The 15,465-nt window shown below is 40.9% G+C and overlaps 1 protein-coding gene across 1 annotated transcript; it reads right to left on the bottom strand.

Moving 5' to 3' along the window:
- Positions 1-10,290: 10,290 nt before the first annotated feature.
- On the bottom strand, positions 10,291-14,407 carry LOC135480647 (uncharacterized). Its single transcript, XM_064760542.1, has 2 exons — positions 12,474-14,407; positions 10,291-12,014 (listed from the first exon to the last, which is right to left on the bottom strand). Exons 1-2 carry the CDS (start codon positions 12,661-12,663, stop codon positions 10,987-10,989), a joined length of 1,218 nt encoding a protein of 405 aa, XP_064616612.1. The 5' UTR covers positions 12,664-14,407; the 3' UTR covers positions 10,291-10,986.
- Positions 14,408-15,465: the final 1,058 nt, after the last annotated feature.

The raw sequence follows: 15,465 nt of genomic DNA, 5'->3' as shown, positions 1-15,465 counted from the left end.
GGCAAGGAGACGATGAGTGATCTGTTGACAGCTTCACACTTTTGAGTGCTGGTGTTCATCCGGAGACTGGTGACTGCTGTCTCGCTCAACCTCATGTGCAGTACTTCGGTCAATAGTTTCCTGTCGTTGTCATCCATGTTAAAAGGGCAGAGTTTACTGGTGGATAAAACAGGGACCTCTCCCACCAGCTGCTGGTTTCCCCTCCGGAACAAACCACACTGTTCCTGCGGCATTTGGAACAGTCCCCACCGTAACACCTGACCGTTGCATCCACAACCCTGGGTAGGCAAGTTTTTATTTTCCTCATGTCACCAATGTGCTCAGACATAAGCTGAGAAAATATCAAGCTACACCTGGCCTTAACATCCTGACTCAACACCTTCTGTGCTTTCTTCCTGGCTTCCCTCGTTCGGCCCTGTCCTTCAAACATGGCATCGCTGAACTTAGCCTGGTTACATTTCTTGAACTGGGATCTACCAAGGTGCGTGGGGTCTGCTAACCGTTCGACCTCCCACAGTGGCTCGACCAGTCGGATGCCGTCCTCCACTCCCTTGGCTGACCTGGAGTCGCCGTCTGTGGTTACATGTTTGGCTAAAACACCTTGCCTCGCCAATCCCTCGCCAATCTCGTTCCCCATATTATACTCGGACCAGGGGCATGTGGGTTTGTGTTCGCTGTGCACTCCTCGTGTCCTCCAGGGCACTTTACTTGGAAGCCTTTTCCTCTTAGCCAGGAGCCAGTCCAACACAATTTATTCTTCAGTGCTGCGGAGACAATGTATTGCTTGTCTGTTGATGTCTCCACAGCCAGGGAAATTGCTTGTGAAGCATTCTGGCCCGGTTTCTTGGGACTGGTTATGGTAATGCTGTTGTAGCGAGTGTCTGTGGCCAGATCTATTGTGCTGTCATCCTCTCCTCTTTGCCTTTTGTATGCCTTTACCTCTTCCACCTTATTTGCCATATCCTCTCTGTTCAGCTTTGCGATTGCAGATGCGACATGGTTTGCAGTGCGATGCATGTTCCTACGAGTGGCAGGCGGCACGTCCATCGCTGCAAATAATAGTCTGGCTCGGGTGTTCCCCATTGGTGTGTCCTGGAGGCCTACTTGAAGAGCTCGGTTCACCGCCGCAGCTTTTTGGCCAGGTCTGTTGCATTCTACCTCTTTGTAGAATTTGTGGAAGCCAGATACAAAGTCACAGTCACAGCACTTAAAACTGAACGCCCAGGCTAAACCCCACTTTTTCTCTGCAGCTATCTCTAACCTGGGCAGTGGACAGTGGTCCTTGGTCTCACTGTGCTCAAGCATAATGTTCCATATACACACCATTTTCTGTATATCTATGAGTCGCATTCCCTCAGCAGCCCATTCCCGCTCATGTGTATCTCTGTCTGATCCAGCCGTGGAATCTACCTTGCACCGTCTTGACCGCTGTATTCTCTTTGTGTCAGGCTGGTGTGTTCTTACAGCCTCCTGATTGGGCTGGAAATCTGTGTCCATCAAGGAACACCCAGGCACAGGATTCAGCATGTCTGTAACTGCTGACAGGTTATTTGAGCGATCCTGGGCCTTTCCAGCTTGAAATCTAGACTGTTTCCTCTTTCTGTCTCCCTTCATGGTGTTTTGGGGTAGATTGTTTGCCTTGTTAACTGTCAGACTGACCAATATAGGTGTACTTGGTGGCTGCCTGATTGGAAATGTTAAATTCATTTTTTTTTTTTTTTTTTTTTATTACTGGTTTTAGGGCCACTTTCCTGGCGGATATCGTGGCCCATCAAATCAGTGTTTTATTTTTTTTTTTAACACATGAATATTTTGGTTACATAACAGCAGTGCGTTGGAATACTATTTACATATGTACATGAGTCAATTAGTGGGATTAACCTCTTTGTGGTAGCATGTTACAGCTTATTCTATAGGTTCAAATGCTGCCATGGTCATTTAACAGAAAGGGGATAAATAGTAAGCTATTTACAGGGATTAACGTTATCTTTACATTAGAAATACATAGATCTGCATTAAAAAATTACAATGAGTTGCCTATACAGAAATCTACACAGAGAGAAAACAACAGTAGTGCCTTTATTTATTGGTTAACAGTTTTGTTCTCTTGCTTCCTCCTCTGTGGCGTGGAGTTAAGGAGCTCCCGCCACTTATACCGGACGCCGTCCAGGAAAAACCAGCGTACTGGAAACCTGTGCCTGTAACAGGTGCGACAAGTATAAATGAGGAGCAAGGATGTCAGGCCTCATCCACTTAGTTGAAGCAAGAGATAGTCCTATTGTCATGATGTCTTTCATGTTTCTGGTCTTCGTTTCCTGGTTGTTAAGTTTCTTTGGTCCCATGGGTCTTCTTATTGTTTTCCCTGTCTTCTTCTTTAATTGATTTCCTTCTCTATTTCCAATTTTTATTTTTGGCCTCCCATGGCGGTGCAGACAGCACGTTTCATAGACCGGTAGAACAGTTCCTGGCCTAGAGTGTTTAGGTGCACTCCGTCGTTGGTTAGAATTTGTTTTTGTGGTCGGATCAGTCCCCGGTGTCTCCAGAAGGTGGCCAATTGGTTGTTTGTCAGCTTCTTGTTAATTTCATGGATTTTTGTATCATAAATGTGGACCGAAAATCGCCGAGTTACCTGACGGTAAAGAAGCTGGCTGATGTAGATCCTTGGAATTTGGAATTTCGTTTTAAGTGCACCAACATAGTCTAAAATATCAGCGCAAATTGCTGCTGCTGATTTGTGAGAGTCCGCATCGTTTCCCCCAACGTGAAGGATAACTAGGTCAGGTTTTGTCTCCTGAAGGAGACTTTCCAATCTTCCAGAGCATCTAAGTGTCCCAACTCTAGCTCCCCCAATGCCAAAAAACCGAATGTCCTGGCCTGTTCCAAAGTCGATTCTAGAGTTTGGGATCGAATTTCGAAGGATACTATTCTCCAGTCTATGAACGTAACTGCTGCCGATAATAAAGATTTTCATCCTTTTTATTTTTTTTTTTTCCCTGTGAAAACAAATAGAGAAAACAAATATACAAGATAGTTGTATTTTTGATTTGCGAAGGGGTTTTGTTTATGAGATAATGTATATCTTAAGCAAGAAGATATTTGATAAAACAGATATTTAGGAGCAAATTAGTGGTATACCTACCAATCAGAAATTGATAGAGGGTCTGCCCTCGTATGATATATACACATTTGTAAATAAATAGAAAATAAATATCAAATAATAAGAATAGATAAATAACAACAAATAAAAGGGCAGATTAGTTAATGGAGAAATATTATTAATTACTACAGTTATCAACTTTTGTGGTTACATTGTTTTCGTGTGCTATGTTTTTGCAGATTGGTTTCATGGACGTTTTATCGGCCCTCAAGATCAAGGTATCGCCGATATAGTTGGGGATAAAGTTGTAGGGAGGAATTATGTATCTGTGGAATAAACGGCCCTCAAAATCAAGGTATCGCCGTTGTTAGTATATGTGTTTGGTAATTACGGAGAATGCACCGTTTTTAATCAGAGAAGGTGACGTATTGTTGACTAGAGCAGAAACGGCCCTCAGAATCAAGGTATCGCCGTTGTTGGTCAATTGTGTTTTATCAGATTCGGCTTTCGTAACCCGTCGATTTGATGTATTCTTTTAGTAAGGAGAATATTTGTGCTCTCAGGTGTGGTTTGGGGTTAAGGATAGTCTGAAGGTCAAGTTCACATTTGTAGATTTGCAGGCATTCTGCCAATCGTCTTCGTTCTTTACTGTGTTTAATACATTGTAGAAAATAGTGCTCTATGGTTTCATCATGCTCTTGACAGGCTGGGCAAGTTGGTGAAGAATTTTGGATTATAGTTGCTAGATGTGCTTTGAGCCCTGTTTTCCCTAGTCTCAGGCGTGATATGTTTTTGTCATCTTGGTTATTCAATAATTGGAACGAATTTAATTTTGTAATCGTTCCGTTTAATATTTTATAGTGCCACCGTCCGCGGGATTCTTTATCCCATTCCTCTTTCCACAGATTGTTAATTTGGGTATTGATCAATGTATATATTTCATTTTGGCTCAGGGGGACGTCTATATCTTGTTCATATTTTCGTAGGCTCGATTTTGCTGCCTGATCTGCAATTTCATTTCCTCGAATATTAACGTGCGCTGGAACCCATGCTAGAGTCAGGTCGGTTTTTTGTTTCTGTATTTTGTCAGTTAGCGAGATTATTTCTTGTAGGAGGTCTGGTCTACTCTCAGATTTGGAGTTTTGGATGGAAATTATTCCGCTGAGGGAGTCGCTTAGTATGGCTACTCGGTTTGGTTTGTTCTCAAGAATCCATTGTAGTGCCATTGTAATTGCAACTAATTCACTAGTATAGACGGAGAGGTGGTTGGGTAGTTTATAGTTTTTAACTATGTTTAGATCTGGTATTGCAAATGATGATCCAGTGTGACCCTGCACATTTTTAGATCCGTCAGTATATATTTTTAGATGACCGTTGTAGTGTTCGTGGAAGTGCTCTAAGGCTTGAGCTTTGATATATACTGGGTTTTCCAGTTTTGAAATTTGGTCGTGGAGTGCAATGTCTATTTGGGGAGTTTGCAATAGCCACAGGGGTTGTTGATATACATTTTCTTGTTGCTTTGGCAAGGCAATGTCATATTTGCAAAGTAGTCTGTTGATTTCATATCCTATTGGAGCTGAGTGTTTTGTCCATTTTTTTTCCAGATATTCATATTCAGAATATGGGAGGATTAAATTGTAACATGGATGTGTATTACCGTAAGCGCTTATTTTTCCTGCATATTTGAGGGTTAGTTGTTCTCTTCTAAGGTGAAGGGGTTTTTCAAGTGTTTCTACTTGGAGACTGCAAAGCGAAGTGCCTTTGAAGGCTCCTGTTGCTACTTTTAAGGCAGAATATTGAATACTATCAATTCGCTGTAGTAGAGTTTTGCACGCGGATTGATAGACTATTGCACCATAGTCTATTTTGGAGCGAATTAGACACTGGTACATTTTTATGAGTGTGGTTTTGTTGGCTCCCCATTTAGTGCCTGAAATGCATCTCATAAGATTGAGATCGCGTTGGCATCTAATTGTGAGGTCATCAATATGGTCTTTCCATGTTAATCTACTATCAAGAATCATACCTAGGTATTTCACTTTTTCTTTGATTTCAATTTTCTTTTTACCTAAGAAAAGTTCAATATTCACTTTTCTTCTGTTTGTAAAAACAATACCTGTCGTTAAATTCATATTTTTCCTCTCTGTTTATATATTGTAGATGCCAATGTGACACCCTTTGATGTTACTGTGCAGAGTAATAACCTGCTGTGAGACAACAGCAAAGGTGCAGGGAGGTTTTTACACGGTGAGCTGGTCAGCCAATCAACAGTCATGGGGGAGGAGGGCAGGCGGGGGGGTGCCTGGCTGGGTGGTCTTTTAAAGGGTTTCATCATGTTATTCAGTGGGGATCTGGGATACTAGTCTTTTCTTAAGTCCTGTCCACTAAAAAAGTGCCTGTGAGTAGGTCTTCATCACTTTGAGGCATTATTCTTGCTTCGATTTTGGTCACAAATGATTGTTCCGAAATCGTGACAATCCGCTTTGATACCCCCTACCACACTGTCAGTCAATTTTTTTCACATAGTTGCTAAAGTAAATGTCTTATATTTTGACATTTAATTGTCAGATAAATTGCCTATATTTTGATGTATGCTTTGACACTTTTGGCTTGTAACTTTGATATTTAAAGCTGCTCTGAGTAGAAAAGTCTTCTTAAAAATGTATATTTCTCTAAATGGTTGCTTTTGAAAAGTCTAAAGTGCTCTGTCAATGTGATTTTTTTAACTTTTCTTGCAGATAAACATCTTGTCTTTCCAAAACAGTTGACCTGATGGAGATATCTCAAACGGTATATGCACTGCAAAGCTTCAAAGTTTACCCTTCAGAGTTTTTTCACCCTGGAAAAAAAGACACATGTCCAAGATGGGGGTACCCCAACTTGAATTCATTCAACTCCAAAGTTTCTGCATGTATCAAGCCCTAATTTTGCCTGTGAGGTTCAGAAGTGTCAGGAATTGTGTGGTGCAAAAATTATTGATTTTGAAAAAAGGTGGCTGGTGTGATAGGACACAGACCCCCATTACAACTTCCGTTTTTCGGTAGGGACGATTGTAGTTCTGTGAATTTTAGGGTATAAAGTCTTTTTTTGCTCCCAGGCGTCCATTTTTGGTGCACAGGTGCATGCTTGGTATTAAAATGCTGGAAACTGTCTAAACTTTGAGGAGGTATGAGCTTTATTGATGAAAGTTTGAAATTCTGGGCGAGAGGACACAAGGTGTGAGGTAGTGATGAGGCTGCGAGTGACGTCCCCTTGGCGTTGCTAGGCACGCCTCCCAGCTGCCGGCATGGAAAGGTCCAGATTTTGACGGTCAACCTATGTCAAGATTTTTATGGCTTCTTTCTCACAGGCTGGGCCAGGTATGCACCAAAGCTTAATGGCCACGGAATGTTTGGGACTGAGCTACAGCGCTAGACGTTAACATTGTCGCTTATGGAAAATTAATGGGGGTCCGAGGCCAGATGCATGGCGAGTAAATGCCACCAAAGTATCACGCCGAAAATACTAGACATCCTGCTTACACCGAAGCAACCAGTTCTGTTTCCTTATTCTAACCCCTTAGTGCTGAGAAACAAACAATCATAATGCATAGCACACGCTCCCAACACGCTCTCTTTGGTCGGAGAGGTCAAAGCTCAGAGCCAATCAAAAGCGTCGTTTCAATACACAAACGTGTAACAGAGCCGACATCACTTTACAAAATGCGCAATCAAGATTTCGACTGGGCCAACAGTAAGCATCAAGTCAGTATACATATTTGAAGTTGCCGAGATTGGTGATACCTCAGATCTAGTTAGTGACACGTGTATACTTCACGCAACTTTGTTAAGACTGCGGATAGGTTTAATTAGTGACGAATCAGTAAAGAAAGTGGCTACTGGATCTGACTTCATGGACGAATTACCGACTCGTTATAATTCTCCTATTATTAAGTCAATTCAATATATAGTTTTCTTCCCAGTTAATATAAGTTTATGCTATTGTCAACCAGGTGCCTCCACACAGGTAAACAGAGCAATGCTATCAGTATTATGCTTACTATTGTTCCGTGATCCATACGAAGTATGTTTAAAACAAATCACCGAGCATCGCCAGAAACCTGACCAACGCACTGACTTAAAGCAGCTGTCGAAACCACTCGCTAGCACTGTCTCGCAACCTCATTTGTTAAGTTATAATCATTTCACAATGCATCATGACGTCTAAGGCAAAATGCTTTAGTACTCTTAGTAGGTTCATTATTATTTTATGACAACGTTCGATTATGTATTCACAGCGTATTAGTATTAGTACTATTTTTATTCACTATATTTACAAGGATATACAGATGTAATCTTTAGAGATGACAATCGTTTGGCGGGAGTCAAGTCTGACTAGAGACTTGTTGTATCCCATATACTGAATATTATAATTATGTGTATTCAGTTTATGTAAGCTATTCACATAATTTCAAAAAAATTCGATGAAATTTATACTTCTGAACAAGTCAAACCGATACGGAAGAACAGCTAAAGTTCCAACCTGCTCGCATTGCACCGCCGGCAAGTAGGACGCATTTCACTGGTGTGACTTTTTTGTGTTTTTTGTGCACGGTTTGTTAAAATTTTCATGTGGTCCTTTGCTTGCACCATAATTATTCGATGTGAGCGCATTCCGCCCCAGGAATCAAGTCTTGATAACAAACACTTCTGTTTGTTTTCCGCCTGACTTCTTCAGCATGTGAACAGATGGTTGAAACGAATAACACCGAGGTTGTATATATATATATATATATATATATATATATATATATATATATATATATATATATATATATATATATATATATATATATACGTGCATGGTATATACACTGAGTGCATCCTGGACATGCATGGACTAGATGTCGCATCCCCGTGGCTCTAATGTTACTAAGGTCATAGCCACAATTACCGATCTACAATATTGTTGTTGTGTTGTCTTCCGCTTTGCACCAACATAACATCTGTCACACGCGGAAAAGTTTCAGCCATGGCACCCCTGTTTACTTCACACATAAATTAACCATCATTAAATAAAAAGTAAAAAAAATTACAAGTGCGATATTAAAAAACGATCAAATAAACAACTAAAACAAAATAGGTGTTTGTACAGAGGCCTGTTTCCCAAAGCGGTCGTAACGTTACGTAGGTCGCAAATGCCGAGGCGGTGTATGCCCTCAGTATGCGACGTCATGGTGATTAGGCCGGCGTAATGTTACGACCCAATTGAGAATCCGGGCATTGCATGTAGTGACGTCACAGACAGCCCGAACATAGTTAATTGCACATGTTTCCTACATGCCTCCATAAAGACTTTTAAAAACGTTTTTCTGCAAGTATATAGGACATTGTAATTTTCGCCATATATGAATCAGTACGCTTACTTATTTGGTGATAATATGCGTATCATGTTCACCTGTGACTACAGGAGATTTCTCAGGTGCCCTGTCAGTTCCTTTCTTTTCCCAGAGCTTTGTCTGGTTTCCTCCACTGGCGATATGTACATATTTTATTTCATTGTTGTTGGAATCAGTTAAGCACACCCTGATTTAGAGTGTTACGTCTTTCCCCCCTGCCATCCTGTCATTTTGGTGCACAGGAGCATGCTAGTATCAAAATGATAGAGAATGTCTGAGCTAGTGGCAGGTATGAGTTTTAATGATGAAAGTTTGAAATTCTGGTCGAGAGCACAAAAGGAGACAGAGTGATGTCCGCGTGGAGTTGCTATGCACTCCTCCCATCTGCTGACATGGTAAAATCCAGATTTTAACGGTGTATTCACTTCGACCACACAGATGACACACAGATATAAGATTCCTATGTTTGGAAGTGTAACATTTGTATCGTTGTCAATTGTGTAAAACACTGTTTATTTTTCCTACTGGCAATCAGAAATTATGTTACTCGAACTAAGGTGTTCGGTTGTCACAGTGACTGCTATTTTCTCCATAATTTGGCTTATCAAGGGTAAAACAGAAATTCGCCTATAGTTTTCAAATTATTATTTAATGAGGGTAATCAAAGCTTTTGAAAATATACTGGGACAGTTCCAGATCTGTTTATTTATTTATTTGATTGGTGTTTTACGCCACACTAAAGAATATTTTACTTATACGACGACGGCCAGCATTATGGTGGGTGGAAACCGGGCAGAGCTCGGGGGAAACACAAGACCATCTTCAGGTTGCTGGCAGACCTTCCCACGTAAGTTCCAGGACTAAAAGATACATTTATGACATGCGCAAGAGATTCACTAATATAAATGTCAACAAGTTTTGAACATTCAATAATACAACTGACATCAGTGCTGCTTACAATAAAGATGTTTGCAAGGGATTACTTTTGTTTCGATTCATCACCTCTTTCAGAACTTTGCTGGCTTGATTTGTGTCCTTAATTTTGCTTTCATAGTATATTTTTTGGAATAAAGATAATAATTTATTAAGCTTAAATTAGTACGCTAAATTTTTTATTGATATGCGATTATATGACCATTTGATTTGAAATTTGTTTATCATTAATTATTTCGATTTCGATTTTGTCTTACTAAACCCCTTTTAAAAGTCTGAAAATTATTCATGGTTGAATTATGCCACTTAGTAGTTATGTACAGTAAAAAGAGGAAAGGTTATGTCATCTATTTCGTGCAACGTTTATTACATTAAATGCCTTCTCCGCGGATGGATTACTCTGTGTGATCCAAATTAGTTCTAGAAAATCGAGTAGGATACTATCTTCTGTCCGCCAGGATATTAGGTGTTAATACTATGTAATGCTGAATGCTGTAGGAGTGCCATAACTAAAGGCAACATCTTAAATTAAACGTTACGAGGTTTCTTATTGTGTCTTTGACACGATTTTTCACTGAGGAATCACTGTAAACGTTAAATATGTCAACCGGCTGCGGATGGTCGTGGGTTTTACCTGTGCTCTGCTTGGTTTCCGCCTACCATAGTGAATATATAAATACCTATGTCTGCATTAGAACTGGTCTGCAACAAACATGTAAAGATCTCGTCATAAGAAATAAATACAACAAAAACCATACCATACAGAGGAAATCGAGTGCAGCCACTACAGTGTGATGATTGGTAAATGATCACACGTAACTGGTGAAATGCAGCTTCATGTCAATTTTTATATATAAGTTTTATTATAACTGTTCATGTCGATGTTTAAACAGTATCAAATTACACTCAACTACTATCATGGCTTTACAAGACAGAAATGGATAAAAACACACAGTGATGTTATAGTTGAACAACAACGTTCAAATGCAATCAAATAAAGGAATCAATCATGTTCTCCAGAAACTCGTCATGAAAGGTTTCTTTTCGATATATTTGTTGACTTATATTGATCAAGTTTATTATTGTAAATAAATTAATCCATGTGCAACTTAGAAGCCCAGTGGACCATCTGTTTGATTATTTTTAAGAATGAAGCCATTCGTTAAGTTAATGAACAAGACATGACCCACGAGTGTAATTTGTATACGGATGAACATTCCCGCGCGTATCGTACACGTACATGTACGTGTACATAACTGCACGCAGCATTTGTGGAAGACTGCCTGCCACCTTACAGCGACATACCCAGGAGAGCTAAGGTGAATCTACAACTTTTCTGTTCAAGACCGGGTTTGCACCCCTAGAATGACTGTTTGTTCTGCTGAAAAAAAGTCCCTACTGACACCACAAACATGACAAAACAAGCAACAGCACTAAGTTGACCAATAAGAATCACATAGCGCCGCTATCATCGTCAGATAGCTGTATTCTCATTTGCTCATACGCTAAGCTAGGATATATTTTGGTACGGCTTGAATTCAAAGCTGGGTCCAGTTCTTATATACACTACCCGATATATTTAAGTCTTGTCGCTAGGAAATGGCGGGCTGGACGACTCATTATGGCGAAGGCTTGAAGATGAGAAACGTTGCCGTAGTCGACTATAGTTTTCTGAGATTACAAAGTTAAACGTCTGAATAACGATGACAGAGATGGTGATACCCAGTAACAAACGGAAACACCAGTAAAAACATACTGTGCCCATGCAATTCTTCCCGCTTATGCCACTGTGTGGTATTTCAGCATCGTAGAGAATACCCATAAACAGCTGAAGAAGGATCTGGTAAGTCGCTGACACAGTGTAGAAACAACCTGCCACGGCACTGTAATGGGAACGTCCATAACGAAGCAGCAGAATGGACACCGGCGTGATTAACCCGGGTGCCATGCCTACTCCAATCAGAATCGTCGTCAAGAACATGGACGTCGAACTGAGATAAAGTATGCTAATAGTCATGGCGGCGACAAAACTGGAGTAGGCTACCAGAAGGAGGGCAAAGCCACACCACATGGAGGCGAACCGATCGAATGTCGTCCCGAAACACACTCGGACTGTGAAGATAACGACCGTCAGGACGAATACGGATTGCAAAGGGTCGGCAACTCCTGCCGATTGAGCTATGGTGGTGATGTTGGTCGTACAAGTCATACCACAGCCGTAGAACAGCGCAGAAATCCAAAACGTGACGTGAAAAAATGGAGAGCGTAATATATCCCTGACGCTTGTTGATGTTGTTGACGCGTTGCCATGTTCTTCTGCGCCGTCTGCGCATGTGGTTTTTGTTTCCGGTTCGTGTTTCTGCTCTGTGTACAGAGGATACTGGAGAACGAAACAAGGAACGTAAGTCAGTGTTGACGCAATAGCGCAGGACATGAAAAATCCTGCCAAGTTTTTCCAAAAGAACAACTCCATCAAACCACCGAAGAACATCTTCCCACAGCAGCACATAGCCATGTACAAAGCGACCAGTTTTCCAGTGTGCTTCTCGGGTAAGATTCCAACGAACACTCTTGATACCGCGAAATAGGCATTACAGTTGATGGTTGCTGGGGAAACAATGTGTCCTTAGTTATTAAGCAACATTACTGATAGAATAAAAGCATCTATGAGTTCTATTCGAAATACTGTATCTTACTAAAAGTGGAAGCTTTAGCGCAGCGCAGCGTTAAACTCAACCGCCATCATAAGCCAATATATGACTAATTTTTCAGTAAGGCTTCAAAACAAAGGACTGCACTATACAGAGGAAATCTAGAGCAGTGACGACATAGTCATGGCGGACATACGGTCACATGGAAATCCGGCCTGTTTTCAATTTATACATACTTCAGATATGGAAATCCGGCCTGTTTTCAATCTATACGTACTTCAGATAAGTCTTACTTTAACTGTTCATGTAAATGCTTAAGACATCAGCAACATACACCAGGGATAAAGAAATTAGGGAGAAAAACAGATACTTTTAATAGTTTAGTGAACAGAATTCTTGAAAATGCCTTTCTTACCCAAAACGAGCTGGATGAGACACACTATACTGGGCCATTTGTGGACGAAACCGTGATAATAAGCCGCTAATGCAAACAACCCACAGAATGTAGGTACCCCAATGGCTATAATCGTACAGGTGACCTTGAACCCGAGTAGCGAAGTACACAGAGCCTCCAAGCAACTCAACGCCAAACCTGCAGATCCCATCGAGGCAACTAACTCCACTGAAATGGACAGAAAGAGGAAGAGAACAATTGCTATATCACAAATTCATATTCGCAATATTGGACAGTCCTGCCGATAGGCATACAAGCGACTTATGTCGCCGCCGAAAAAAGTCGTGGAGCCCAGTTATAATACAGGCGTATTCATATTGGGCCGATGAGTACTTAGTCTATCCTCTTATTCCGGGCGCGAAAACGACGGGTGCAAAGGTCATCGTATTGGAGGTTCTAAGAGGCTTGTTCCAACTCATGTAATGTCAATCATTTCTGATCAGCTCACGCGCGGAAACCAATGAGCCAACCAGAAGTCACTGACATTATCGCCTTGAACCAAGATTTTTTTCTTTTCAACCGGTATACTGTATATTCTCATCAGTCCGATAATTACCGCTACACAGTGTGTACTAATTCCAACATTCATAGCGTCTTGCAGGATTCAGCTGATGTTTCAAAATGATTGCCATTCTAAGACACCAATAGTGTTTCGTCCAAAAATGTCTTAAATAAAATTGGCGACCGCTACTTTACCGTCAAAGGCAACCAAGCCTTCTTCGTCTCCACTACATATAACGGTTACTAGGGATGTTTCCTGTTCGAATTTCTCATTAATAATATCCATGTGAAATTCGGTGAAACCATATACCAACTGTGTATACGTATTCCCATGGGTACAAATTGTGACCTCCTTTTGGCTGACCTATATACATGTTCTCGTATGAAACAAGACTATGTGCAGAAACTATAATCAGGAGCGATCTTTCTCATTCACTAAACGCTTTATGATGACCTTCTAAACAATCCATAGATAGCAAAGGCTATGAAAAGATATTTACTTTCGTTGGGTTTAAAGGAAGCCACAGATACTCTAGATGGCAAATCTTATCTGGACCTAACAGTACGGTGTGAAACACCAATCAAATAAATATACATCAAAGACCAAAACGATTTCCTCTTACACAAATTTAATGAGAAGAGGTATAGTTTCAATTTTGACATTGTAAATAACCTTACCTGGACACCAGTATACCGAAGGGCTCTGCATATGTCGTGGTCTCCTTGGAGCATTTATTAGCATTTCCTGCGTGTTAGATGACGACTTCAATCAACGTCACAATTTTCATTACTGCAAAAACTAGTGTGTCACGGTTATTTCATCAAACGCCTTCATTCAAAGTTTCGTAACGTTTGCACGCAGTAAGTAAATATGGACAGAGCGTCCACAATCTGTGACCACTGTTTCGTGATGGTGTCCTGAGTTTCGCTTAACCGCGGGGCTGGGGGACAGTATCTTCATCGTGTTGAATTAGATAACCACACTGGATACATGAACAGTTGCAATCAAAGCGTAACTGAGATATATATTTTATAATCGGCACTTTATATATTAGCAAGATACACGATCTAAATACTGAGTTCACTTATTCGCCTACAGCATACCTTGGGCCACGTTGTATACTTTCGTACTTTGTACACTTTCGTACTTTGTACACTTTCGTACTTTGTATACTTTCTTAGTTCTGGTGGTTTGTGTTAAACGTCGTTTTCGCCATTGGCCTTGCGATTATTGACTGGAATGTGCATAACTGTTTACAACTGATACACGAATATCTGTTTCAATGCATAGATTACAGATTAGATTAACTAAAAGTCTAAGTGGTTTTATCGACTCACCTTGCGTTTGAGTGAAATTGAAGGTCTCTTTTAAAGGTAACGCATAGACATTAAAAGACATCTCGAGTCCACTTATGATGGCGGCAAGGAGACTGACGACAAATCCCATCCAGAGACGCACCCTAGGAGAAAGACTGTAGAACATTATAGATGTATGGCCTGTCCACCTGTCCCAGTCTGAACGAGAAGAATGTGAGTATAGTGATAACTAAATTCCTAAAAAACATAGTCACTGCTCCTGTCTACAAATACCGACGTCACTCGCTTTGAGACCTCGTGGGCATTACACCTTGCATTTGCACTCATTCCAAAAGCCACAGCCACAGATTTCACTTGCCAGTAGCTGATGCAATTCCTGTCAGAATTGGCTATGGGACGACCGATTCAAAACAAAGGACTGAACTTCTGGCTATTAGTTAGTATACAATTTGTTAAATTCATTGTGCTTTGCCGGGAGGATATGTTTATCAAGCTTTCATCAAACAATGCCTGCATTTGCCCTACCACAGTCGTGGCTAGCGGGGTAGGGTGGTGGTGAGCTTTGCGGACAGTTGTCGCCACAATGGAAACATTTCTTACCCGCATGAGCAAGAGCACTACAGAAGTTTTTTTAGTACGAGTAAAAAAAAACAATCAAATAAAAAAATAAATGAATACAGTGCAGGCTGTAGTCAGGTTGTGGTGTATGGTCTTCACGGGAAAATACATTAGGGTATATATATTTCCCCAAGATATACTAGGACATTGCAACGAAGAAAAAACAGTTGAATCTAAGAATGAAATGAATTCATGTATGTTGTGTCGGTCAGAAGAACGATGATTGCAAATCGAAATAAACGCATCATCACAAGCGCACGCGTCACCGAAACCGGAGCTATGTATATGAGAACTGTCATTATAGTGACTTAAATTATAATTCCCGGAGGGAACCCATCACCATTGGCAAGCTGCTAACAGACCTTTCGACGTACGACCGGGGAGGAAACTAACATGAGCTGGACATGAACTCACAGCGAACGTATTGGTGAGAGGCACCAGAGTATTTGCGCCGCGCTGGCGCGCCAACCACCTCAGAAATACTAGATGCTTGAAATGAGGCAGTGTACATACCACT

The sequence above is a fragment of the Liolophura sinensis genome, chromosome 13, assembly GCF_032854445.1.
Source record: "Liolophura sinensis isolate JHLJ2023 chromosome 13, CUHK_Ljap_v2, whole genome shotgun sequence".
Taxonomy (NCBI): Eukaryota; Metazoa; Mollusca; class Polyplacophora; order Chitonida; family Chitonidae; genus Liolophura; species Liolophura sinensis.
Note: the sequence above shows the minus strand (reverse complement) of the source record. Positions and strands in the feature narration are given on the sequence as shown.

Excerpts from the sequence above, each read along its gene's own strand:
- LOC135480647 (XM_064760542.1), bottom strand. The coding sequence starts at position 12,663 with ATGGGATCTGCAGGTTTGGCGTTGAGTTGCTTGGAGGCTCTGTGTACT. Across the intron at positions 12,015-12,473 it reads TCTCATCCAGCTCGTTTTGG|CAACCATCAACTGTAATGCC; the intron begins GTAAGAAAGGCA and ends TTGTTTCCCCAG.